Source organism: Anas acuta, chromosome 8 (genome assembly GCF_963932015.1).
Source record: "Anas acuta chromosome 8, bAnaAcu1.1, whole genome shotgun sequence".
NCBI lineage: Eukaryota > Metazoa > Chordata > Aves > Anseriformes > Anatidae > Anas > Anas acuta.
Genome location: NC_088986.1, coordinates 22,781,174 through 22,806,288, shown reverse-complemented (window position 1 = coordinate 22,806,288; position 25,115 = coordinate 22,781,174). Strand labels below are relative to the sequence as shown.

At 41.9% G+C, this 25,115-nt stretch overlaps 1 protein-coding gene across 10 annotated transcripts in view; it reads right to left on the bottom strand.

Annotated features, from left to right (window-relative positions):
* The window catches only part of DNM3 (dynamin 3), a 182,154-nt gene that overhangs the window by 20,966 nt on the left and 136,073 nt on the right, over positions 1 to 25,115 (bottom strand). For 9 of the 10 annotated variants that reach the window (XM_068690740.1, XM_068690738.1, XM_068690736.1 and 6 more), the window contains one exon: positions 3,821 to 3,985. The exons of the other annotated variant lie outside the window; for it this stretch is intronic. In XM_068690740.1, the coding sequence (XP_068546841.1) occupies positions 3,821 to 3,985 (165 nt within the window). The remainder of the gene's footprint in view (positions 1 to 3,820; positions 3,986 to 25,115) is intronic. 10 annotated transcript variants of the gene reach the window in all.

Sequence of the window (25,115 nt, the reverse complement as noted above, 5' to 3'; positions counted from 1 at the left end):
TGTCAATTATTTTCTTAGCAACAATTCACCCTGCTGTAGATGGTGTCTTTCATCTCCAACAACTTTGTCAAATTCTAAATATCCCATCCAAACACATTCAAACTGAAGGGAGAAGGCTCCAAGTAATCTAATTTACTATATTGATTTCCTGCTATGCCTGCCCTGGTTATGGAAACCTGGGCCACATTACGAGAGATAAAAAGCTAGAGGTACTCTGATTAAATAAGACGCTGGTAAATAGACCAACTGCTGACCTACTAAATCCCTGCATTCAAACCTTTCATTGCTGTTCTGATCTATTTCTCATCTGGCTTTTTGCTCTATAAAGCTCTTTTTGAGCTGGAGATGCTAACAATAATACATTCCCGAGATTCTGATTACATAAACCTGAGCTCCACTTGCACAGGGGTTTGTGCTAGTTGATCTAAATCCTGACAACGAGACTATGGCAGTGCTTGCATTCACACGAGGTCAATTAAGAGCTGTTAAACTGCACAGGTGCGGGACCCTTTCTTGTCACCTAATGATGAAAAGAAGCCAGGACAGACCTTACAGGGAAACACACCAGACTGCCCGAGCTTGGCTGTCATTTCCCATTCACGTATGACAGGAGATGCACAAACTCTTAGCAAAGCCTGCAAAAATTTTCCATGAGTCTCATGCTGTTTTCCAGTAGATGGTACTGATCAAGAGCCAGAGTACACTACTTTCCTCGTGATTGCCAAAGACTCCACATTAAAAACAGATATCGGAGTTAAACAGCATCACATTCTACTCGATGAAATGAGCATTTTAATGGCATCACTTCAAAAAAAAGAAGTCCTAAAATTAGATTAAGGCCAGAGCTGATTGTAAAAGCATTGTTAAACCACAAATATCTGTTTGAAAAAAAAATAAAAATCATCCTGTGACAATTATCATGAGAGATCCCTGCCTGCCACTAGCACAAACTCAAGAAACTCCCTGAACCCTTCTGGAAGGGAAGGCTGCTGCGGTAAGGACAGTTCTGCAATCAGATCTCCTTCCTTCTGCAAGTGGATGCACTTTACAAGATAAAGACCTTCCATGATGGCCACAGCTTGGGAAAGAAAGGGAAAGTGACATTTCTTCATGCCTTTGCTCAAAAAAAAAAAAAACCACCCAAAACACAGAACAAAACAAAAATAGAGAAAAATACAAAGCAAGGGTTTAAAATGTTTTCTTTTGCAGACATCAGACCTGCAGTCAAAGCTGAACCACAGCCAGCATCCAAAGCACCAACACCGCAAAGCTTGCCCTGTCACCCTGTCCAAATGGGGTGAGATGGGCTTGCAAGGAACCTTCATTTATCAGTGGGCAGACTACAACAGACATCAAAGTCTCAAATGCAAAAACAATCTGTTCCTTAACCTTAAGGTTGGTAGTAACAAATACTTGATCATTTTTCTACTCAGCTGCGATTAATATCAACACTGCTTGTGGAGCATACGTTGTCTACTCCAAGACCACCCCTCTTGAATAATCTGTGATACCTAGGCACCATGAAATAATGCTGAAAATTCTGAAATGTGTGCTTTGTTTGTGCGTGTTTGAATTTCTAATGGTAACTCAATGCAGTTCTGTGCGGTAAATGTATTTTCTTTTAAGGTAATCAACATCCACCCTAAGGGAAGAATAAGGGATGCATTTGGAATACAACGGTCTAGTTTTAGGTCTCAAAACATGCTGAGGGACACATCTAATTATTTTCTGTACACTGAGTTTGAACCTGATACTTCCCCTTGAATTATAAGTGCTCGTTTACAGGCCCACAAAGTGGAAAGGAAGTTCTAGGAGGACTTGGGAGGTTACAATTGTCATGGAAACAAATTCCTTGGGATCAATTTGTTCCTGGAGTTTTGGAAGCAACATGATGGAGCAGCAGAAAGTACAGAATATGATCAGTAAGGGGGAGGGAGAATATTTTCACTTAACTCCAGGTGGATGGGTAGGACTTTTGAAGACTCCAAGGAACACGTGCACTACTTAACGGGACCCACCTTCCCTCACAGCACCATTGCTTTTCAGATCTTTGCACAACCTTTTGGCTTGGCTCAACAGTCTTCATTCAAGCATTTCTTTCTCTTTTTTTTTTTTAATAGTTCTGATTTTTTAAAACTCAGATGTTGTGTTTAACGTGGTATTTGCTGCCTATGCTGCACAGAAACTAGTGCAGAATCGTTTTTAGTTCTTCACGGTCTTTTTAAAAATTCTGGCTCTTTGCCAGAAATTGAAATTCTAGGACTGAGGTGTAGGGCTTAGCTCACTGGCAAGCCCAAACACAGCTATGGACTATGAGGTCAATTGAAAGGCAGGTGATGCGGTAAGGATGCTGTTTCTGTGTGCCACACTCAACCAGCATGGCAGACTTGACCAGCGTAACAGCTGATGAGATTGGAAATACAAAATCTTACAGTATTCTCCTCCTGAGTAAAGCAGCACTTCAGAGACCCTTAAGCTATTCCATATGAGGAGGTGAGTGGCAGAAAATTTAATGTAAACGTTCAAAAGTATCTGCTCACTGAACTCTACAGCTTATGAAATGAGAGCTGAAAAACAGCCCTTTCTAAAGGCACCAAAGCTGTGCTAAGTTGAAGCAGCAAGTTGCTAGCTGTGATCTGGCAAGAGCAGAGGGAAAGCAGAGGGAACTTGCTCACCTTACAAATTTGAGACCATGGCTGATTTCAGGCTGTGTCTGTGTATGGGACAGAAACAGGCAGCTCCATCATTCCTGTACTCTTCTGCACAAACTCACCCAGAACTAGAGCACAATTTGGGGTTGGACTTCCCTAAACCTAAAGAAGTTAACGGAGTCTCTGTTGTCCTCTTCCAAATATTCTGCTTGTATTGTATGTCCCTGGAAATCCCACTGAAATTTCCTGTCCAAACACCTAAGTGCAACACAAATTCTACAAGGCTAATGAAATCCATCAGACTAAGGCTAGAGGTGGCTCCAAGTCAAACATAAATGCTCCTTTCTAACCAGATTTGTGTTACAACACATTGTATTTGTAACAACTGATCGGTTGGATGACCTGAGAGACCACAGAAAAGGCACTATACATAACTAACAGGATCTCTGTGCTCCGCTATTAATTCACGTGGCAGCAACGGCTCTAATGGCAAGCTCAGTTCAACGAGGTCCATTCAGAACTCTGCCAAAAAACGAAGGCTGAGATCCTAGTGCAGTGGAAAAACAATGATATCTCAAAGCCATTTCTTTAACCAAATAATCTTCAGATCTAAGAAAGACACACACAATAAATCAAACAACCACATCAGCTTATGTAAACAACAGTGTCCAACGCTTCCAGATTTATTCCTTGAAAATGGCAATCTGCAAATATAAAGGAACCCAAATAAAATACAAACTTCTTTAAGAAACCATGACAAAGGGTTACAGACTGAAAATCAAGGAAGCACAGCTCTGCTGCTCTCACAGACTGCCTAGATGGAGCTCCCAACCCTTTTTTTTCCTACTATATCAAAAGCAAAACAGAGAAAAGAAAAGGATCCTTGGTTTACCTTTAAATAACAATTTATATTCTTATTAAGACATAAATGAATGCAACTTTCAGCGTGCTGGAATAACCTCCCAGAACACTGTGCCAGACTTTCAGAAGGCTGCAGGACATCATACTACTAAAGAAGAGTGGAATATTTTGTTTTAGAATGTGACATTTATGGCAGGGTGTTCTCTTTAATACGTGCTGCTTTTGCTGCTCTATTCAAGAAATGTGTTTGTACGAGCAGAAGAGATTTGGCAGACGCAAAATAATTTAGAACCTTGGCTGTTACTTACATTATTGATCATAAGGTGCATGATTGTTTTCGGTATCAAATCGCGGATGCATTTGTTGATAATAGACATGTAGGAGTCCACTAGGTTTCGAATCGTCTCCACCTGCCTCTCCAGCTGGGGGTCCATTGAAAAATTGTCTGCTTGGCCGTTCTCATCATTTTCAGTCTGCACGGAAGAAAAAAGGAAAAGTCTTTCGGACTGAAGCAAACTGGAAAAATATTGGGAACAAAATGGATTTAAACTGTAACAATCCAGCAACACAACTCATACAAAGAATGACTGGAAGTTAAAACAGGAAGTACCTACCTGTTTAACATTAGTGTTTTGACATTATGAAATCTGGAATTTTAGAGGTTAATGCAATATAAGAAGCAAGCTTGTTTTCACAAAGAGAAAAATATATATTATATATATTTCGATTATATATTTCCACACCAATTGTAATTTTATGTTAAGGAACATTTTTGGACAAAGATTTGTGGAGGTAAATGATACCCCAAGAAATTATCTCACATCACTTGCTGCAATATTTATTAACAATTTTTATTATTTTTCACCATTCCGATTTAGCCAGCCTGACTCACGCAATAAAGTAGTGCTGTAAGTCTGGATATTGAATTTTACCCTCCTATGGGTAAAAAACATCGTTGTTTCTTAAGGCTGACTCAGTTGTGACAAATTCTGCAATTCAGCCTGAAATTTTTTAGATGTGAATAGCACCTATATAAACAAAGGATTTATGATGGATAACAGCAAAACCATCATCGGTTCCAGTGCTCAAGGCTCAGCATAACATAGGCTGGTTTATATATTAGAGATTTCTTTTTCATTGGAGAGAAAAAAAACATCTTTGTATGTAAACAGCTGACCTAATTAAAGAAAATACCAGGAACTTTGACTGGGAGCTAAAAGGTATGCACTTTGCTTCAGTTTGGCCTGTACAAAACCAAGGAAACTTAAAAATAAAAGAACAGTATCCCTTTGGCAAAAATCAAACCGCTTTCCGAGGCTCAAAGATGCCAAAAGAATTAAATTTCAACCTGGAAAGTCAAAAGAACAATGTCCTTTCCACAAACTCTGACATATAATACTTCTCCCTGAAAACGAAGAAAATGAGCACTTAAGCCATACGAGCATGGACTATAAAATCCAAACCCATTCTGTGGGTAGCTGGAAGCATAACACAAGGAAGCAGAAATTATGTGCAAAAACGAATAAACTAGTAACAAAAACTAGTTATATACCAGCCAGACTTACCGCTATCAGCACAACGCCTTTTACAACACAGCATTTAGCTGAAATTTCCACATCACTGGCACTTTACCGACTCCTTGACCCGTTGAAACTCATTGCCAGCCCATTAGTAAAAGACCACTGGAGCTAGAAGAGCACCAAAGAGGCCTCTCCTTGCACAAAAAGCCATTCGTACGGTTTCATGTCCTAACGCTCATGCAGCATTAGCAGGTAGATCACGCCTTATTTCCTTCTTATAAACCGTGGCTTAATCTGTCTGATGTAAGTGAAATTATGACAGTTGTTTGTTAACTCCTAATTTTATTATGACATAAGATGCAATGTACCATTTAAAAACAAAATTAAGTGTGTGTAAAAGAGCAGGTTCTAACAGCCTCAACGGATCAGATTGTTCTTAATCACAGATGAATTACTGGAAAAACAGCTAACCTAAAGACTTGAAAAATAATCAGTGGTGCTTCCTAAACATTTTGGGACTGTGGAGGATGCTGGCAGAGCTCTTGATGAAAATGCTTTTCAATTCTGTAACGACAGTAGACACACTACCCTATAGACCTTAATCATTCTGTTAATAACCTTCACATGCTGAAGTGTCACAGCATGCAGATTATGTTCCTTAGTCTCCACGTTTGAAACTAAACTAGTTGAATTTTCCTTGTGAAATACCAAATAAATGGAAAATCATATGCCTATCATATAACCACAGATCTTAGGCAAGTGATTGCAGGCAGAAAATTCCCCTTTGCCAGTTGCCACGGATTTGTATTCTCTTTCTTTTTGCCTTTGTTGTCTACATAAAGTACAGTTTGTCCGTGTATTTTTACTTCTTCGGTGTGTTCCCCCCCTCATTTAAATTACAGATTGCAATGGGATTCGTAGCTGGCTGAGCAGCGAAGTGACAGATGTTTATCATTATCCTCATCAAGAGAATGTAAAGTAAAAATAGTAATTTGTCTCTGATCTTTAAGGCAAGGGGTAATAAGTCTGCAAACATTTAACCTTTTACATACAGGCTCATAGGTGACATTTACAGAAAGTGGCTAATACTTCAGGAGTCCACGTCTTGTTTGAAACTGTAATAGAGCTGAGCACACACTGCTGATTTATTTTGTCTAAAAATCAAGAAAGATCAATCTTTCAAGAGTTTACAGTAATTTATTGCAAAAGCTTTCAGCCTTAGTATTCTTAAAGACTTGCCATCTCAGCTGAAGGCTTGTCATGCTAGAAACCACCTTGATGTGAGCATTTTTCATACACCAGAAATGTTGCTTCTAACAGATCTCCCTGCTACTGTAGCAAACCGATAAAATTTATCAGGTTTTTCTCTGTGCCAACATTTGAGAATGAGGCTGCCTGGTAATGCTGGGCATCACAAGATAGAAGCGATGCAGACACCCTATTCTACATACGTTTTGTTCTTCCAGAATTTTGAATGAACACCTACTAAATGAACTGCTGCTTTCCACAATCTTCCTTGGAAAATACCGTAACTTGCTGAGAAACGAGCGCTTACAGGCTGAAAATTTGCTATTGTAGTGAAGAGCAAGGAAACCCAGCCTTGCAGGAGCTCTCTGGCATATTCTCCTGGTGTGCATCCAGTGCCCAGGTAACTGGGCAGCTGCACAACCCTGCCACCACCTCCAAACACTGTCCAGGCCTTCTCTTGATGAACAGCAGCACTTCCTGCACGTCCCACAGTGCGCTGGCATACGCTGGAGAGGAGGTCAAGAGATACCCACCTCAGCATGCTGAATGGAACAGGAGAATCAAAGCTGAGAGTGTGTTTCTATGCCTCCTTTCCCCAGGCATGGGGCAGCCACAGGCCCCTTTCAGTGGTCCTCATCTTGAGCCAGAACTTGCTGATCCCAAGAGCAAGTGTTAAGCATCAGCTAACACAAATAGATACAAATCTGGGGTATTTTCAATCAGTTGGCTCTTAATACTGCTAATAATTGTTGTCAGGAATGAAATATTATTATTTCAAATCAACACAACTGCAGTTACTTTAGGAACTTCTATAAACCTATAACAAAGAGACTACGGGAGAATCAAGAGCTAGAAATCAGGTAAAGAAAAAGAGATTAATCTGGGAAAAGCAAAGCTCAGAATACGTGATGAAAACACACAAAAGGTGCAGACAAACAATAGGTGAAACAACACAGGAGAAGGTAGCATGGAAGCCAGGATGGTGCTTGTGCTCATACACGGGTACACATTGCCTCAGAGGTAAGGAGCCAGTCCTGTCTACTTTCTCTGCACTTACAAAAGTGAAAATAAAACCTATTCCTGACGCTCTGCAGCAGGTCTCACCTTTCTTTCATAAGCTGCCTTATAATCCTTGCATGAAAAGCTGCTAGCAAAACACGAAGTCTGCATCATTGCTACTATGCTAAAAACACCCTTCTGTACTAAAAACGTAGTAAGGATTAATGTGTCACACAAGAGAAGTCTAAAAATTGCATGTGAAATTCAAACCACTTCAGTTTGTGGGCATTTTCGTGCTGGCTGCAGTGGGAAAGGATTTCACCCTCCATGTGCGTTGCTACCAGAAGAGTTATCAGTCTTCTCAAGACTGAAAACTTCCTGGTGCAAGAAGAATGACTTCACGTGATGCAAAAGGAAGAAGGCGGACGTCATGACACGCAATCCTAAAAAAGGAATAGTACTTCAGAATATCAGGATAATTTTTCTGATTGAGGGAATTATAAGCACGTTGCAGAGTGGCCCAAGAAAATTTCAGGAAAAGTAATTCCTTTCGAAATTCGCAGCAAAACTGGGTAATGCACTGAAAACAGTCCTGAGCTGGCCACACAGAGAGAGCAATACTTCTAATTTCCATGATTTCATTACACTCAGGGCAGCTGCCAGCATATTTAAGAATGTCTTGTATAACATTCCTGATGTCAGTTCCAAGAAGGAGCATTTGTCTAGCATTTTCATTAGAGCAGTGTATCAACCAATTTTATGTAATCAAAAAGGCATTCCATTAAAAATGACTGAGAGGAAGCAGACGGGAAGGTGACTGGCGAACGGGTAAAAGCCAAAGCAGCAGCAAACCAGTGCTCCGTACGCTGTGAAATAAATCCACAACTGCTGGGAGAAACCCATCATTTAAAAGCTACTTTCCTATCTTTTATCTACAAATGCAAGTTTATAACAACAACCTGAAAATGAGTCATTCCCTCCAGACTGCATTTACGTTTGAATTTACAGCTGCTGAACCTGTTTTAGCTATTCCTGTCCAAGCAGGGCTTTTCTTTAATGCACCAACACTTAGAAAATTGCAGTTGTCCTAACCTCCTGCCTTTTCTTAAGTCTCTTCAACCGATTCCTGATACTCTCTCCTCATTTTTGTCTGAAGCTGTAGATACAATTCAGCTGAGAGGCTCTCCGCTGTACACAGTGTGCCTTTGCCAGAGGACTGCTGAAACCACATGACGGCTTCACACAGTGAGGTTTTCTTACTGGAAGGAACCACAAGTAAATGACAATACATTATTTTTGTGCGTTTACAACAAAGCCAGCAGCAGCAGCAGAACATTTCCCGGGCAGCTTGGAAGCTGGCCTTTTCCCTCGCAGAGGGCAGCTTTGCCACCCTCTTCATGCTTTCAGCATCTCCTGCCTGGGAACTGCTGTTGCCTTTACTGAGCCACCCACGGGCTGCCCCTTTCAGCAACAATGCTCTCATTAGCAGCCTTGAACTGCTCCAAACAGAGGTTAGGATCCCGCTTTCCCTTCCACACGATCCGGCTCACTTTGTATCCGTGCAGAAGACAGCCGCAGCCGAGCTCGATTTGGTTCAGAGTATGTAACTGGCTGGATTTGTTTCAACAATCGTCTACTTGGGTTCTTCTTTGTGCTCACAGACATTGTATAGCACAGACCATTAGCTAAAACCTTCTGCTGAATCCACACGCGGGTCCCCAGATATTTACACAATGTTAATGATCCCAAACATTCAACTCTGCATTGGGCCCTCTCCCTGCCTCCTTCAATCATGAAACTGATTGAAACTATGAGACTGAAAGGGATGATAAATTACCAGAACTCTGAGACATTTGGAGTATTTTTTTTGTCTTATAGCCCATAAGCATTTAGGGCAATTTTTGTAAACTTTGCCATTTTCCTTTTCTTCTGGACTTTGTGCAGCTGAAGTTCTTGTAGAGTCTTTAAAAAGAAGAGGCAGTGAATTAAGGACCAGCCTACTCCAGGTAAGACTGAGCCAAATGATCTAGTTTTAAGCACATAACGAAGAAAAAGGCAACAACGAACAAGGTTGACAACTAATAACATCAACTCAGTCCCATTTCATTTTAGAGCAGAGATTCGGATCTTAGGGCTGTGCCATCAGATGCCACAGGTTTTGGTCTTTGGTCAAGCTTTCTGACACTACCTCGTGATGTTTTCATTAAGGGAAGTGTGCTTCCTCTGCAAGCACTGGTTGGACACATGTTTCCATAGAAAAGTTGTTGATGGTTCACTGTCAAACTGGAAAACTCTATCGGGGGACTTCATGTGGGATGTATTATTTAACGTGCTTATTAATGCCTTAATGCTCAGGATGGTGGATTACAGCCTGTGATTATTACATTTACAGGCGAGAAGAAAGTAGAAAGGATTGTAGTAAATATGTCAGACGACAGGAGCAGAATTCCCAATGATCTGGAGAAGCAGTTTAAAGATCTAAATGAAATCCATTATGAATAGAACATATTTTACTTGGGCAGGAATAAATCAGTTATAAACACACAGCATGAGAATGGCCACTTAAGAAGCTGCTCAGCAGAAATGGAACTGCATCTGCAGCGGAGTATAAACAGAGTATTAGCTGACAATGTCCTGCTATTATGAAATCAGCACAAGAATTGTGTATCCAATTCTGGTTATTACACTACCAGGAATTCGTGGCACATTTTAAGAGTGATCAGAGGAAACAACTGAGGAGGACGTACAGGGCTCTGCAGAATATTAGTTGAAAGGAAAAACTAGGATCAGCTGGGACTACTGACCTCAGAATTAACTTCTGTGGAAGGGGAGAGATGATTCTCCGAGATGGATGGGTAAAGATGTCAAAGCAGTAATTTGAAAATGTTTCATGGTAAGAATAGTGAAGCACATCAACAGATGGACTAGGGGAGCTGCTGTCTTCTCCTCAGGTTAGGCCAGCATCCCTCAGAAATGGCCAGAGTACAAAGATCTTGCTCTATAGCAAGGGAAGCACTACACAACTACATGCAGCCCTTCCATCCGTTGGGTGATACTGGGTGCAAAGCAGCATGAAATTACAAACTGCAACAAGAATGAGCATTTTTGACAATGCAAAAAAAAAAATTAAAAAAAAATCCAATGCTACTTTCTACTTTCCTTTCTGTTCTTTACAAAATAAATAACAAATAAAACATTGCTGTGAATAGCAAAATCCCCTCAAAGAATCTGTACTCCAGTTTCACCATTTGCTGCCATGTACATCTCTCACACAAAGGACTTTTACATAACCCTCCCTGCACTGCAAGTTTTGATTCCGGGCCAACAGCTGCTTCATGCCTTTCAGAACAGACTGCTGGACAAGCAAAAGCAAAAAGAGGCTGGCATAAGGAAAACAGCACCTTTGTTTATAAAACAAATACTACTTTGGAATTTGCAAACTTTTCAGTCAAAGAATTTCCTTGTCATAACAACACATGAAGTGCCTCATATTTATAGGAGCACATTTGAAAAAAAAAAATCTAGATGTGAGATATCACTGGCATAGTATTTGCCATTATTTCAGTGTAGAAGAGGTCAGTGGATCTTGGGATGTCTCATATAGTGGTGACTTACCCAGGAATTCAAGACATGATGATAAAAACTTCAAGTGTGATGATTAGCATGGAAGACGTTCGTGGGGAAATTTATTGTGCATTTGTTACAAAATACACAAAGCAAATTCCCAAAGACAATAGCCTGAAACAGCAGCGAACATTAATTATAAAGGGAACAGAATCATGAGACTGCTGTGAGAAAAGGTGATCGATGGGTGAAGGCATCAGCCAGACATCTGATGATTTGAGCTACTGAAGCAAATAGAAGCCTTGCAGCTTCTGCTGGAGAAGATGAAAGTAGAAAAACAGAGAATTAATCACCTATGATGCTGATCAGAGAAATGGTAACAGTGCTCACAAAGATTGAAATAACACCTTGCCATTCATCTGTTATTCTTCTTCTCACCAAAACCATTCCTAGAAGATTGGTCTCCAAAACCCTGCAGAACTGATCAATACTGAGGACTTTTAGTAATTGAGCATCAGAGGGTGACATACAAAACTCTCCTAGTTCCAGCAGCAATGTACCAGCTTTGGCTGGAGGATCCCATTAGGGACAAGGAGCTGTCCTACCTTGTGGGGTTAGGAAGAGGCACATTAAGTGCTCAGTGTGTGGAGGGTGGCTTGGTGAGGGAAAACACATTGCCCAGGACTACGTCTTTAAAATATAGCTTGACTTCTTCTGCCTATGTGTGTAGCATAGAAGAGCTGCATGTTTTTCCGCTAAATGTGGTCATTTGAGGGGCAGGAACCCAGAACAGAGAAGAAAAATCACAATGCTGTTCCTAGATCTGGTACTGAGCTCTTATTCTTTGGTTTCCTTCCATTTCTTCCAGCTTTCCAGGTTGTCTTAAACAGATGGGAATAGAGGGAGAAGGGCAGCATGCACATCTCCGTGCGTCCTGGGAGGGAAGGACTTGAGGGAGGCCTTACAGAGGGGCAGTTCTGCACAGTATCCGATGCAGGGGCTCGATAAATTACAGCCTTGCCTTTTATTTTTAGTTATCTAATGCAACGTGTCACCTATAACTGGGCTTTTTTTTCCCCATAATTAATGATGTCTAGGAAAATATTCTGAAACTCTCCTCTGATAAGCACCTAGACAAACTTGATGTTTCCTCTCGGAGACACAAAAGAGGACGTTAAACTGTTTTCACCCCCACATCCCTCGAGCCATGAGAAGTACCAGACCCGTCTCTGCTGGGCCAGACTAAGCCCTGCTTCACCACAAGCTCAGTGCAGCACCGACAAATGATCTCCATAGTAAATGATGCAAATAAGAAATGTCAGCATGTTCCAAAATTCCTCACTTAATCTTATTGCCAGTTGTATAGTCTGGATAATCAGTAAATAAATCCCTCTAACTTTGCTCAAATCCTCGGGGGCTGAATACACAGAGAGCACTTTCTAGTTCATTCTCATTAACCTTCCCAGCTCTAAACAAAGCCATTTCCTACTTTTCTTAGAGCCCGATTTTTCCACTGGCCTCTGCAACACCTGATTTAGCAGCAACGATTTCTCTCACTTGCAATTTCTGTTTCGAGCTCGCATTGTTCTCTCCCCTCACACATATGCTCGCAGGAATAGCACGAATCAGCAAGATTTAAAACCTCCCATTCTCGAGTCCGAAGCCCCTAAAGGGAAATTGCAGTTGGGATGCCAAGGAACACAGTCGTACGTTATTTGACTTTTCCTCGGCCAGGCTGACAGCGGAGGGGGAGGGAGGGAGGAAGGAAAGGGGAAGGGAGAGGAAGACGGCATTTTAATAGCACCCACACCGATTTCACACAGTTGGATCACTGTGCTCCAGAGCAGCACCATTTCCTTTCCCCTTTGCCTCGCATTCAGGCCACATTACCACACCAGACTCCACGGGTAGGATTCTCAATCTTTTTCTCCCACTGTAGACCACATCTTAGTAGGGAAATCTGTCTTGTGGACACCTCCCTCCCAGGCTAGCTGGCTAGCCCAGCCGTTACCCCTGCTTTTGACAGACCATTACCAGCTCCAGCTTTGCACGGACCACCCCACCCGAATCCCAGATGTGGCCACGACAAGATGGATTATCCCCCGTCTCTCACCCCGATTCTCATAGTCTCTGTAGCACCCTACAGCAATTGGTTATCTGGAGAAAAGGAAAAAAAAAACGTATGCATTTAATCTCATTTATCAAGAGGACATATAAGACCAGCATCTTATGCAAATAGATCTGCTTTTCCCAGATGTTCTTAATATGCCGAACACATCTTGGCCAAAGTTCTGGTCAAAACATTTCGTTTGATAACTCAGGTCCGAGGGTTCAACGTTCCCCGATGCAGGAATGGGTTTTCCATAAGCGCTCTGGCAGGCAGAGCGACAACAGCCTACAAATTCCGGCAGGAGCTGAGCACCCAGCAGAGCACCAGCGATCACCACCATGCAAACTCCCCGTTTCAGAAGCCCCTTAACTTCCCGAGTGCAAATCTGAGCTGCAGCATTCCTGTGGCACAACGGCCTCCGAGCAGAGCAGGAGAGGAATCTGAAAATGCTGCGACGGTTACTGAAGCCTAACAAATATTGCTCAACAAAAGAAATTCACCCAAAAAGGAGCATTTTGGTTTCGCGCCACAAGAACAGAAATTGAAAATTACTGGGAAAATGATTTTGAAGGGAAGAAATAATTTGTGCGTAACTACACTCCACGCAATCCTGGACCAAATGAAATTTGAGACTGCTTTGTTGCACGGCTTCCATTTTGTATAAATACGCCAAAACCTAAGTATTCTGCAAAAAGAGTAGAAAACTAAAAGACTTTCTGCCACTCCTCCCCCCTCCCAAATAAATGCAAATTGTATTTAAGAAGCAGAGAGATGTGAGAGTCTGGTAAGTTACTACAGGTCTGTAAGCAGCGCTTTATAAGGTCACATGCTTGTTGGTAAAAACAAACAAAAACCACAATAAACTGAAACTATTAAGTTTGAACTTTTAGTCACTCTGACTTCCTCTCTGTGGGGAAGTTACAAGGGCATCAGTGACATATATACTCCCTCAGTGTCCAAGCAGACACGTATGGAGCTGACCCTCAGCTTTATTGGTGTTCAAGTCAACCCTAAGCTAGCACTTCAGTTGGGTATTTCCACAAATTAGCTTCTAACTGACCTGTTGCATTTTCAGTTCAAAACTTCAATTTTTGTTTTAATTCTGTTACTCATCTGTAGCAAGAGGTTCAGCAAAACCCGGATTTGTTCGACTTTGCAGGTTTTTCAGCTCTTGCAGAGCGATGCACACACAAGGAACCCTGTCCTTGGGGCGGCACGATGAAAATGCAAACCTCCTTCAGACAGAGGGCAGCTGCTCACACATCCACGCTCCTAAGGATTAGAAGTTCCTTTGTCAACAGGAGAAAAGCTGCCACAACATTAGGGCAGTATGTTCTGTGGGTTTATGCCTACTAAAACAAACACGGGCAGCAAGAGAGCTGTCATTTGAATTATCACCCCAATGACTGAACGCCTTGCAGTACAGTTACGGATACAAAAGTTTCACTCTTCTTCCCCCGTGGTTCTAGTTTAAAATGCTTTCTGTAATAAAATTACTGTGAGACAGCTAAATCCAAGGGCGGGCAAGGAACTTGAACCCATGGCCTTCTGGCTTAGAGGTGAGACTATTCCAAACGGAGCCAAAATGACACATACATAATATGCTTTCAAGGTTTTTAGAGAGCTCTGTCATGATTTAAAAACACTAAGTCTTTGTGGTACAAACCACAGCACAGGAAAGAACTGGGGCTCCCTTTTTACTGCTAATTTTAGCCAATGAATTGTTTATAATCTCCTGCAAAATACATACAGCCTTATTCTGCCTTAAGCGAGGAGAGAACGGCCTTTCAAAACTGATTCTTAATTACAGCATTCCCCTGCTCGATGGAACGGAGGCAGGTTCCAAAATTGTGTCAGGGTATATGAAGTGATAAAATGAGGATGGGTGAGCTATTTTTAAACACACTCAAAGACTTTGAGGTCAAAATCCCTGAATTTATGGCCTTATAGCCATATTAAGACCCATGGATTATTAAGACCTGCGTGGCGAGAGTCAAATAGCATTTCATTTGAGACACCCTCCGGCTTCAGAGCATGTGTTCCCCACCGGCGTGCCTGCCAAACTGGGGCCCCCCAAGCAGCAAGCTTTAAGCGCAGCTTATATCCCTCCCGTACACAGGTATTTGGGGAGACAAAGGGGATCAGATGCCTCCCCGGCGGTGCGTTCCCTCCTCCTCGCCTCCTTTCCCAAGACACTTCAACATGTCAGAGGCGCGCGTTTCCAGATGGGCAGGAAGCAAGCGGGTTAGAGATAGCTTGAGGAGCCTCAGGCAAAAGCACGTCGTTTCTCCTTGCTCTATCCAGCCTGCAAAGCTAGCACAGCCTCGGCTCCTGGTGACGTTTGCATGCCACAGTCCAATTTCCCATCTGAAGAGCTCAGCTGGGTATCTGCTGGCGTGCCCTGGGAGCTCCCTGCTGCCCGGTGACCCTCAGCCTGCCTTACACACAAGCGATGGCTTCTGCCCCACTGCAGGGAGAGACGCTTAACAAAACATCCTGAAACACATCTTAGACTTCTTAGAAAATCCACGTTTGTAACCAAATCACTGTTCTGCTCATGGAAATAAACCACAGGCAGGTGGAACTGGCACTCTTTGCCCCCACAAGCTTCCCAGTGCTGCCGAGTAACGCTCCCCATCTCAGGTTTGACTTGTAGCAGCACTTGACTATGCAAAAGCCATCGCCCTCTACACACATACTGGTTTCTTTCCAGTAATAATCAACATACACCATGGTTTTGAAAATGGGAAAAAAAGGCTACCAATAAGGAGAAACAAACAGGACAGAATTTCCCTGTCTTATAAGTCAAAATGGAAATAGTTGAGGCCTTCTTCCCCTTCTTTCTTGACAGTCTACAAAAACTTTTGCAGTGTCTTCCTCTGGAAGGTACAACTCATCTTGAGGAACAAGCAGAGGTAGTAAAAGCTTTAGGGCTCCGTGGACATTGCAGAATGATTTTTGTACCATTTACATTGTTCATTTTGTAAATGAGGTAAGGTTTTACAAGAAGCCATTGCACAAAGGTGAGCAAAGAAGCAGCTTTTTTTGAAAAGACCAGGCACTGGTTAGAAACATCAGAGGAAGACCAAAGGATCTACAGCCATTTTCAGGTGCATGGATTTATTTGTCCAATTCGTGCAATTACATTTATTTAAGTGTCACCTAAACTTGTCATTTTTTCCTAACTTGGATTTCCATGCAGTATTGAAATATAAAATTCTAGTGAAGCGTAGATGGTGAAAGTGAAAATAGAAGCATTAGTGTGAACAAAACTCAACCCTTTTCTTGATTGCTTATGGATTTATAAAGCAATAAAACCACAGCGTGCACAAACCAAAAGCCTAGTAAAAAGGTTTAGTACAGAAAAGACCTAGTGAGCCTTTAAAAAATCCAGTGTTACTGGTTCTGTTGGTAATTAACATTCACTCATTTATTGATCAAAACAGACTGTAACAAATTCTGTATTATACTTATTAGAAGCCTACGATGCATTTATTATCTTTAGAAGGTCTCCCACTTGGAGCAATGACAGATGGATCCATGTTGCTTACTCAAGCATTTTGCAAGTATTTCCTATTTTAACAAATCCATGGTATTAAAACATCCTTTAGGCATTAAAGACTCATTCTTATCTTCCCTTTCTCAGTCTGAAAACCTTCACCACTACAACAGCAGTCAATGTGACAAATTCAGAGATACTTTCTCTCCTTCTGGTCAAGAGATGTTATTTGTGTATCTCTACAGATGATCATTACTTATTTGAGAATTGTTACCTTCAGGAATTTGGCTTTATCTATCACCAGCTGAAATTGCTTGAAATCTTCCTTTCGATACCCACCAGCATTCAACCAGATTACAACAGCTTCCTTACACTGCCAGAGATGCAGAACCCATTTTAAAGGTTTTCCTACAGGTGCCCTTCGTGAGTTTGATTTTCAGGAATCCAGAATTCCTGAACTCCACTTTGCGCCACAAATCATCCTGCAGCTACATCCTGTGCAACTCCATCCAACTCTGCTCTCAGCGAAACCCCTGGCAAAATTCCCAACGAGTTTAATAGTTATGTCCAATTCCCCCCAATTCCTAACTGAGGTTAATTTCTTTTCTCCAAGTATAAACAGAAATCAGCAGGTAAAAAAGTTTTGTCTAATGTGGCACTGAGGCTGTGGAATTTACTCCCATGCGAGAATGGCACAATAAAGTCATTTGTTTAAAAGTAAATTGAAAACATTCCAGTCCTCTCAGGCTTACGCCTATTAGCTTTAGTTTCTGCACAGCACTGTAGAATGTCTGGCATCAAAGGTACTTTGTACATTGCACCGAACTTGTATTGGACGCTGTTAGTGGAACATTAATCACAGCGAACAAAGATCCCATGCACACACACAGAAGTACCGATTTTTCACAGGACCAGCACGGACTAGAAAAGGTTAAAGCCTCGGTTTTCTGGTTACTACACGTTTTAAGACACAAAGTGTTGACAAGGCATCCGATAGGATGCAGATTTTTCAACTGATAATTACATATTCCAAATTAAACAATTCTTATGTCTGCTCAATCCTCTCTAGAATTCGAGGGAAATGTATCTCAGCACAAACTAGCACACTTTAAATTCACAGATGCCTATAAATGCATGTACTTCATTATGTCCCCGCACAGATACCATGCACATGGGCAATGGTTATCAGCAAGAAAATCTACAAGGATGTGAACTAAACTGTGGCTGGAGAAAGTGAAGACTTATATGAAACACACGCTAATGGAAAAAGTAGCCTGAGGGATTGTGATTGTATGTTTGGAAGTGTTGGACGAAGAATGGGAACTGAACTAGTGTAAAAATGAAAAAGGAAACCAGTCAGTGGCCGGGCAAGAAGTAAATAAAGCGCAGAGAGAAGACGGTGGTCTGGAGCCACAGGCTGAATTTCAGGGTGCAACTTACTGATGAGATCAAAGTCACATGAGCGTGAATTACTGCTTTCACTCCTCATCCTTGTCATGGGCAGTTTCTTGTCATCCAGACCTGAGTAGGGGAAAATCCGAGTGATAAACCCTGAAGTTTGCTATATGACAAGAAGATTTCCATCAGGTTCCTCAGAGCACAGTGTTTTGGCTATCAAGCTTTCCTAAAGAAAAGCTCTTGCATTCTTGCACCAACTGTCCCAGGTGAAAAAAAACCACCTTGTTGTATCACTATCATTCTTTCCTAACTAAGAAGGGAGGTGTGAAGGAAAGCAGTGAGGGAATAAATCACCACCCCCAAACCAGAAAATTACATTGTGCAGCTTCTCCTAAAGGACCACACCTGGTCATCAGTTCCTAGCAGGGCCAACACAACAGCTCCTGCTACTGCCCGTGGAGTGGGTGCAAAAGCACAGTACAAAAGTAGCAGCATGATCTACAGAAAAGCTGTCTGTAAGGCTTTTCAACATGTTTTTAATGAAAGACATGCTAAATAAAGGTTACAGAGCATGCCAGACTCAGTAAGTTGACAGATTTTCTGTCTAAGGGAAACTTGACAGATCTTAGCAAAGTGATAAGTGATACCCTCAAAGGCTGCTAATTACGTTTGTAAAGATGGGGATTAATGAGAAGGAACAGTACAGTCAGAAACAGATAAATAGACGACACTATGGGAAGAAGAACTAGCAGCCTGGAAGGATTTCATCATCCAAGTGTCCACTAGATAATCTAATTGAAACAGAATAGTAGGAACTTGCCAGTTAAATTTTTTTCTGCCCATAACACAAAATTGTAAGGCATTGTCAGCACGATGGAGGATTGAAACAGTGTCCTGCAAGACATGGATAACTTCAAGGATTGGAAAAAACAGAAGCAGGATAAAACAATAGTTTTGTGTTGACAGACTAATGACAGCTGCTGTGCTGGACTAGAGTTCATCAGCTAGCAATAACAAGAGAAAAGAAAGCCAAAACACCTCTAACCAAGAATCCTGAGATACTGGTATAATGTGGCCATCACAGGACTTAACACGTTGGTCTCTATTTTGAGCAATGGAGGCCCAGTAGAGGAAATACCCTTTTTTTACAGTACAGGTGCAATCTTGTCTCAAGCCCTGATGGAGAAGGATATGTGCCATCTGGTGAAAGATAACATTTTGTATTTCCCTGTTTCCAGGGCTGCTGCACTTTTTCTTTTTTTTTTTAATAGCCAAATGGAACTGCATGGCCAGAACAAGAGGATTTTATTGTGATAGCATTGACACTGCTTTTTAGCATCCACAGGATAGAGCACTGCAGTCTTTGAGAGCACTTGACAGTTGAATTGAAATAGCTCTGCATCTTACATGAACTACATGGCTCTTTTCCTTCTTCGCTCACAAGGTCCTCGTCTATGCTCCAAGGCTGACTTGTCACCTTCTGTCACCCTTCCCAAAGCCTTTATCCAGCTTGGTAAGAGCACTTGCGAGAGAAGAGCAGGCTGCTGAAAAGGCAGGGAAGCAGCTGACTAAAGATGGTGATGCTACCATTATCACGTGGGTTGCTGGCTACAGCTTTTTGCCATGGAGATGAGGAGGAAAACTTCATCTGAGATCCAGAAATTAACTTTTAAACTGATAAAAGCAAGTTGGGCTGAACCCTCAGGACTGAATATCACACCTGATACGATCGACATGTGAGAAACTAATCTAATGTAAGAGAAAGTTGCTTTAGAAGTATGAGAAGATCAAAAGACGCACTGGAGTCCAGTGCTACTCCAGCTAAATCTCTCTATCCGCCCAGGGAGAACTATTGGGGTGTTTATCACAAGGTGAATGGTAGAAGGGGGTGAGAGAGAGGTGAAGTCTTTAAAATGTAATTTATTTTCTGGCTACCTTCCTTTCATAAGAAAAAAAAAAATCAGTTTAAATTACAGGCATGCAGACAAGCTCTTTCAGCCTCAGAAATTCATCCTACATGTTGATTAATAGGTCAACCTATTACAGCTTTAACATGAAAAATGGGAAAGGCTTCAACTGAAGATTGCCTGTAGCTAATGATGCAGTGGAATGAACGGTTTCATTCCAGCTAAACCGTTCCCGTTCCTGTAAAAATAAAGAAATCCACTCCTGGGTTATGAAAAAGACTCCAAGAACTTTGCATGTTTACTGGCTTAAAATAACGCCATGCATTTTAATAAATCGGTGTATACAGGATATTTTACCCATGGAGTCAAACACATACCTGTACACGTAATATATATAGCTGTGGGAGATATTCATTTATCTCTGATATAAAGAGCAGAAGAGAAGCTGGTGCCCATAACCTAGAATTTCACATGTGTAGGCACATTACAGAGTTAATAGATTTTAGCATAGCTCCTGTCTCAGGCTAAAAAAATTGAAGTGTAATACCAAGAACACCACAAGGAAGTGCAGTGGGCTGTATAGACTCTGCCTGGCAAGGCTGCCTGTCATACGCAGGGCTTGCTTGGAGATCTCCCTGTGGTTCAGCCCCTGGCGCCATCAGTTGGGCTTGAAATCAAAAGCAGTGGAAGGAGGTAATTAAAAGTGACTCTGCACCACTCCGCTGGCAGAAGACAGCTCTGCTGCAGCCACCGAAAGAGGGTGGGAAAGGATTCAGGGGGATGTAAGAGAAGGCATGTGTCTCTCCAGCTTCAGCGATTTCCATTATGGAAACGGCACTTTCCAGCTTTTAACCTTTACGCCGCTGAACTCGAACATCAACTTTAGGTTTTAATTTCAGCACACGAAACGCAAACTCCAGTTTGGCTAGCGTCAACTGCACGCTCTCCCTAAGCCGCAAGGAAGGTGCAGAGCTGAAAAAGCCCTCCGAGGCAGAAAGCTGCAAAGTGGGATTACACACGAGCGGCGATTGCCACCAGCACTTCTGCTAGCTGGCTGCACCGTAGGATTTCAAGACTCTGAAAGTCAGGGTGCAGGGGAAGGCCACGAGGTTCGAACCATCCTGTTGGCTGCAGGAACAGCCATTAAAAGAAATTAAGAGAAAAGTCAGACTCCAGAAGTAGCAGAAGACACTGTGTTCCAACTCCAACCAGCTGAAGGAAAGTTTATATAAAAACAATCACTTGGTCAGTGAGTCATAAGGAAAGAATTCCTAAGCTTTCTTCAGGGAAACCCCAGTAAATAACATGTCTGAAAACACATGAAGATGGTGTTGTCTGTTCTGTTATGCTACTCGGCCCACATGATAAAACCTCTGGCAGCAGAACCACCTCCCAAGCACAGTTCTCTTTGGGAAACCCCAAAAAACAGTAAGGACTGCTGTGGGTCCTTGCAAAATCTGTCTTATATTCTAGCTCTTGTATATGTCTAGGGCAAACTGGGAAGAAACGTGAAAATAATGCTTTTCCTTACAGCTTGGAAGAGCGCTTCTCTGTTGCCTGCATGCAGGGGTACTCTCAAGATGTATAAATACCTGGATTTCAATGCACTCTGCCTCTTTTATAGCTAAGCACTTTGGATTGAAATATCCTGCCACGCTACGCCCTGAGAAAGTGAATGAAAAGCTCTCTGCATGCACAGCCTCTCTGGAATATGTTATCAGCCACACAGCAGGCTTTGCAAGGAACAGTGCTCTATCCAAAGAAAAGCTGGACTGAACTTGTAACGTATAACTTCTCTGGCTACGAGCTTTTTTTTTTTTTTTTCCTTTCTTTCTTTTTGTGTTTTTAAGGATTTCTTCCAACAGAGAGATTTTAAACTCACTAAAGTAAGTTTATAAAAATAAGAGAGGTTACAGTGGTTTCCAAACAATGACCAGATCTGAACTGTGATATCTGAATTTGGACTGCCTAAAAACTACTGTAGGAGACTGCAGGTAGGAAAAGTAACAAAAGCACAGAGATTCTGCAGCAAGCAGAGCTTACATTTTGTAGCAAAGCCTCTTAAGGTTTGCAGATGTCCAGCTCAGACTGGAAAGTTGGTAGCAACTTCTTTCTAATTTTACCTCTCCCTCTAATGAATTTTTAGCTTGTTAAGTGTGAATGCAGACGATTTAACTTGCACTGGAAACCTCCCCTGCACGAAGTTATTCCTGTAGGGATCTTATTTCAGTTTACGCTGCTGCCCATGTTTTCAGCTGCTATACATCCACAGCAGACTCCAGAAGTTTTCCAGAATATAGCCAGAAGCTTGTCAGGAAAAAAATCGAAGGTTGGAAGCATCAGAGAATAATTCCGAAGGGACTGGGGAGTTACCATAGTAAAGCAGTATTTTTACCAAAATGCACAGCAACACGAGAGGTAGCATCACTGATACCCGAACTGTAATTTTCCATTGTAAGTCGAGGGTTGAATTTGGAACAAACAGGGTATTTGGGACAATCCTTCAGATATTTGTGACTAACTGTAAACTCTGGGAGATAGCTTAATGCTCTCCTATATGAAGTAATATATGACAAAATACATATTTTTAAAAAGCTATGGAAGAGCAGCCTGAAGGCCATCAATACTGACGAAGCTTGAGCTCTGCACAGAGAAAATGCAGCGGCAAGATAAAAGGAACTCAAAAATAGGAGCAACTTCTAGGCCTAATAATCTATTCCATCATCCAATGGAAGATTCAACTAGAAAGGACACAGGTAAGAAGGACTTTGAGAAGTTCTTCCAAAACCCAGGAGCTCACAGAAGGGTACAGGTGACACTGAGAAGTGCTGCATCGTTTTATCTTCTACAGAGCAGCAACACTCGTGAGCCTTACCAGGGAAAAGATGTGTATTTAAGCACTCCATCATAAATTTCAGTCCCTTGGCTTTACTGTCATGACGTAATTACACAATTAACTAGGAACCAGGACAATTACCTGGCACTCTGGATGGCTGAACTTCTGTTTCCAAGGACCCACTGATTACAAAGGGAGACTGAAGTAGTTTCCAGTCAAGAGATTCTGACTTGGAAGGAATAATCACAGGTTATTCTAGACACAGATGCCTAGAAACACATGCAATTCCCCAGTTGGATACAATCCAAAAGGATCTGAGTCGTGAAAGGAAAATGTTGTACACACAAAGGAAACACATTCAGTATATTGGAATAAAGATGCCAAAGCTCTTTGAGTGCAGACACAGTTGAATGCACAGACACACACACACACACAGAGTGTTGGGCAAACTCATTTGAAACAATTTTCCAAAGTTTCTCTTTTTGTCTTTCATTAAACCAGCAAAAGGATGAAGAATCTCCTATGCATCTAGGCTACTTTACAACAATTATGGATTTTAAACCACTCAAACTCAAGTGACCCAAGAAAACCACTTGAGCAAATTTCCAACCATACTTTAAGCTGAGATAGTTCTAGTTCACCAGCTAAGGAGGGATGCTCAAATGAACCAGAATCAAATTAGGATTAATGAATCACCCCTTATTCTTAAAAGACAGGCAGAAATAAGTTACCACGTACTCAGCTGATGTTAGAGTGAGGTATTTTTAAAGAAGCAAAGATGAAGATGTCTTGGCAAACCTGCTCCAAACTGCATAAATCCTGCCTTTGCAGGCCTAAAAAGAGAAGTCCTATAGAAAGAAGTCATGCTGCCACTTCACTGAATTCACTATTCAAAACATCATCCTAATTTCCACGTCCTCTGTTAGTCAGAGGGCGACAAACAGGTAGCTTGCTTCAAGACCCTTTATTTCCCCAGGGGCTCAATGGCTAGTGACAAACCTCTAACCAAAAATGCAGACAGGACACTGTTCAGTAATTACCCACTGATTCCCTCTTGACATTCTTTGACTGTAAGCTTTATGAGCCAGGAACCACGTTTTTTTTTTTTTATTCTAAGTTTATAAAATGGGATCCTGGTCCACAACTGCAGCTTCTAGACAAATAGCATCTATTCACAATATTAACAACAGCTGCTAGAAAGGCATCATGCTGTGGCTTACAAAAGAAACTGTACAAATAAGATGGAACAAAATAAAAGAAATATGACATGGGGCAGAAATCACAGCCTCAGTTGGACAATGCCAGGACTGGTTCTAGGAAAGGAGAACGCTATTTTAGCAGAACATTCATCAGACTACAGAAAGCAGGGGAAAAAACCAACAGTCCACTAAAAACTTATAACGCTAAGCAGAATACGTCCAGTCACAGCAGATGAAATCCTAACCCTCGAGAAGTTGACGGGAGTTTTGCAATTGGCTTCACCATGCCCACTATTTCACCCACGTTCCAGCCTTTCCCTGACCTACGCTGGTGGCAACTAACCCATTTCTGAGCATATGTATTTATTTGTTGGTTTAAGAGTGCACAGCACTATATAAAAAAAGAGCACAGAGAGAAAGGGTTGAGGTTTTCAAACTCTTGGAGATGACAAGCTTCCTGAAGCAAGGGTCCTGATTTCCACCACACCAAGTGCAACACAGACAGTATTGCGGACTGCAGACAATGCTGTATTTTGTTCTCAGCTTCATCAGGTTTAACAGTGAGCCCTTAACTGGAAGCCACTGCTCTGGAAATCAAGTCCTGTAGAAAAGGGCGAGTATTTGCCTTTGCACAGGGCATTGGTTACTTGTACGTACGTACAGAGGCTAACATAGAAATACATCAACTCTGGTTCACATATGATCCTGTTCAAGAAGGTATCACAGCTATAGACACCTGTACATTTGAGGCTGTTTGCTGGTGCCATTGCTCATAGAGTCAGACCATTACCTATATCGAAGCCCCCAGGTGAGGAACAGCAAGGAACAATGCCCAGAGAGCTCTTTGGTGCCCAGGGCTGGCATGAAAACTTCACCTCTTTTGAGAGTCAGCAGCCACATCCCTTGGGTCACAAGAGGCCATTAAAGAGAGGTTGGGTTATTTGAGGATGCCTGATTGTCTGCAGCTGCAAAAGTGGATAAATGGGCAACCTCTGCCATTTTCTTCACTGTCCTCACAGCAAAGCTAAGGACAATCTAGCTCAAAACGCTTCTGAGAATTTGCTCTTTGAGTCGGCCAGGTTACCTCTAAGATATGTAATTCAGAAGGACGATACAGCAGCTGTCAGCCTCTGGTTCTGACCAGCCACAGACTGCCTCCAGTGTCTGCACAGCACCTGGGGACGCTGGCCTGCGACCGCACATCAGGTTCATGGGGGTTCCTGCTTCCACTGGAAAATATCTAGGTCTGCAAATCAGGAGGAGTTTAAAAGCACCGTAACTGAATGCCACATTACATTGCATAAGATACTTATAAACCCAGAG